Here is an 845-nt window from a genome sequence, read left to right as displayed (position 1 = left end):
GCTAACTTTGCCTGCACTCTTGACTTTATATTCCACCTCACATGGAAAACTTTCTTTCGGCCCAGAGCTCTTTATATCGATGACTTTAAAGATCTCATACGGAGGAATTAGCACTTCTCTTTCTTCCGCAACTGTAGAGTACTTGGATATGTCTTCTCCAAAGCACGTCTTAATCTCAAAACACGTCTTTTTTCCATATTTATCATTCTCGATGTACTTACCCCATGAGGATGAGGTGAAGGAGCTAAAGCGAAACTGCGTGTTTTTTTTTCCGTTAAAGGACCTGCCGACTCGACGGAAGCTAGTGACACATCCGTCCTGTCCCACAGGGACGTTTTTGCTCCTGCGTTCTTTCAGAGCTTGAATGGCATCAGTCAGGAGAAAGTGAAGAGCATGAAAGCCGAATGTGGTCTTGTACTCAGGTCCCTCTTTTCGAACTGCGGTATTGAATTGATAATACACATCGTTTTCAGCAGCGGTGTAACATTTAATAGCTGTAATGTGTTGTTTGTCTAGTTCTGATGAAGTGTATGCTTTGGCTTCAGCATTTTTCCAGGCTTTTGCAAATTCTTTGTTTCTGTTCTTCTCGTTGTTCAGGTATTCTGGCAGCTTCTTCATCATTTGATCTCTGCAGCCATCGTACATGTCGTCGACAGAGTTTGGGGCCATGTCCAGCTGAATGGACGCGTCTGTCCCATCACCGGCAGGCTTGGAATGTGTACCGCCGCCCTTCAAAGAAACAAAACACATTATTAGCACAAACCATTTTGTTTCATGCACATCAGTCAGAGCACGGAAGTTAAAATGAAGCAGCCGTCATACTCTACCATTGCAGACCCAGTAAA

At 43.9% G+C, this 845-nt stretch overlaps 1 protein-coding gene across 1 annotated transcript; it reads right to left on the bottom strand.

Annotated features, from left to right (window-relative positions):
• Positions 1 to 6: 6 nt before the first annotated feature.
• Positions 7 to 839, bottom strand: LOC121939743 (erythroblast NAD(P)(+)--arginine ADP-ribosyltransferase-like; the record flags this gene model as incomplete). Its single annotated transcript, XM_042482706.1, has 2 exons — positions 828 to 839; positions 7 to 729 (listed from the first exon to the last, which is right to left on the bottom strand). Coding segments are annotated over exons 1-2 (726 nt in total), but the record flags the coding sequence as incomplete, so codon positions are not given.
• Between the last annotated feature and the right edge of the window lie 6 nt (positions 840 to 845).

The sequence above is a fragment of the Plectropomus leopardus genome, unplaced genomic scaffold (assembly GCF_008729295.1).
Source record: "Plectropomus leopardus isolate mb unplaced genomic scaffold, YSFRI_Pleo_2.0 unplaced_scaffold58176, whole genome shotgun sequence".
Classification (NCBI taxonomy): Eukaryota; Metazoa; Chordata; class Actinopteri; order Perciformes; family Serranidae; genus Plectropomus; species Plectropomus leopardus.
The sequence above is the reverse complement of the archived record's forward strand: the minus strand, read 5'-3'. Positions and strand labels throughout refer to the sequence as shown.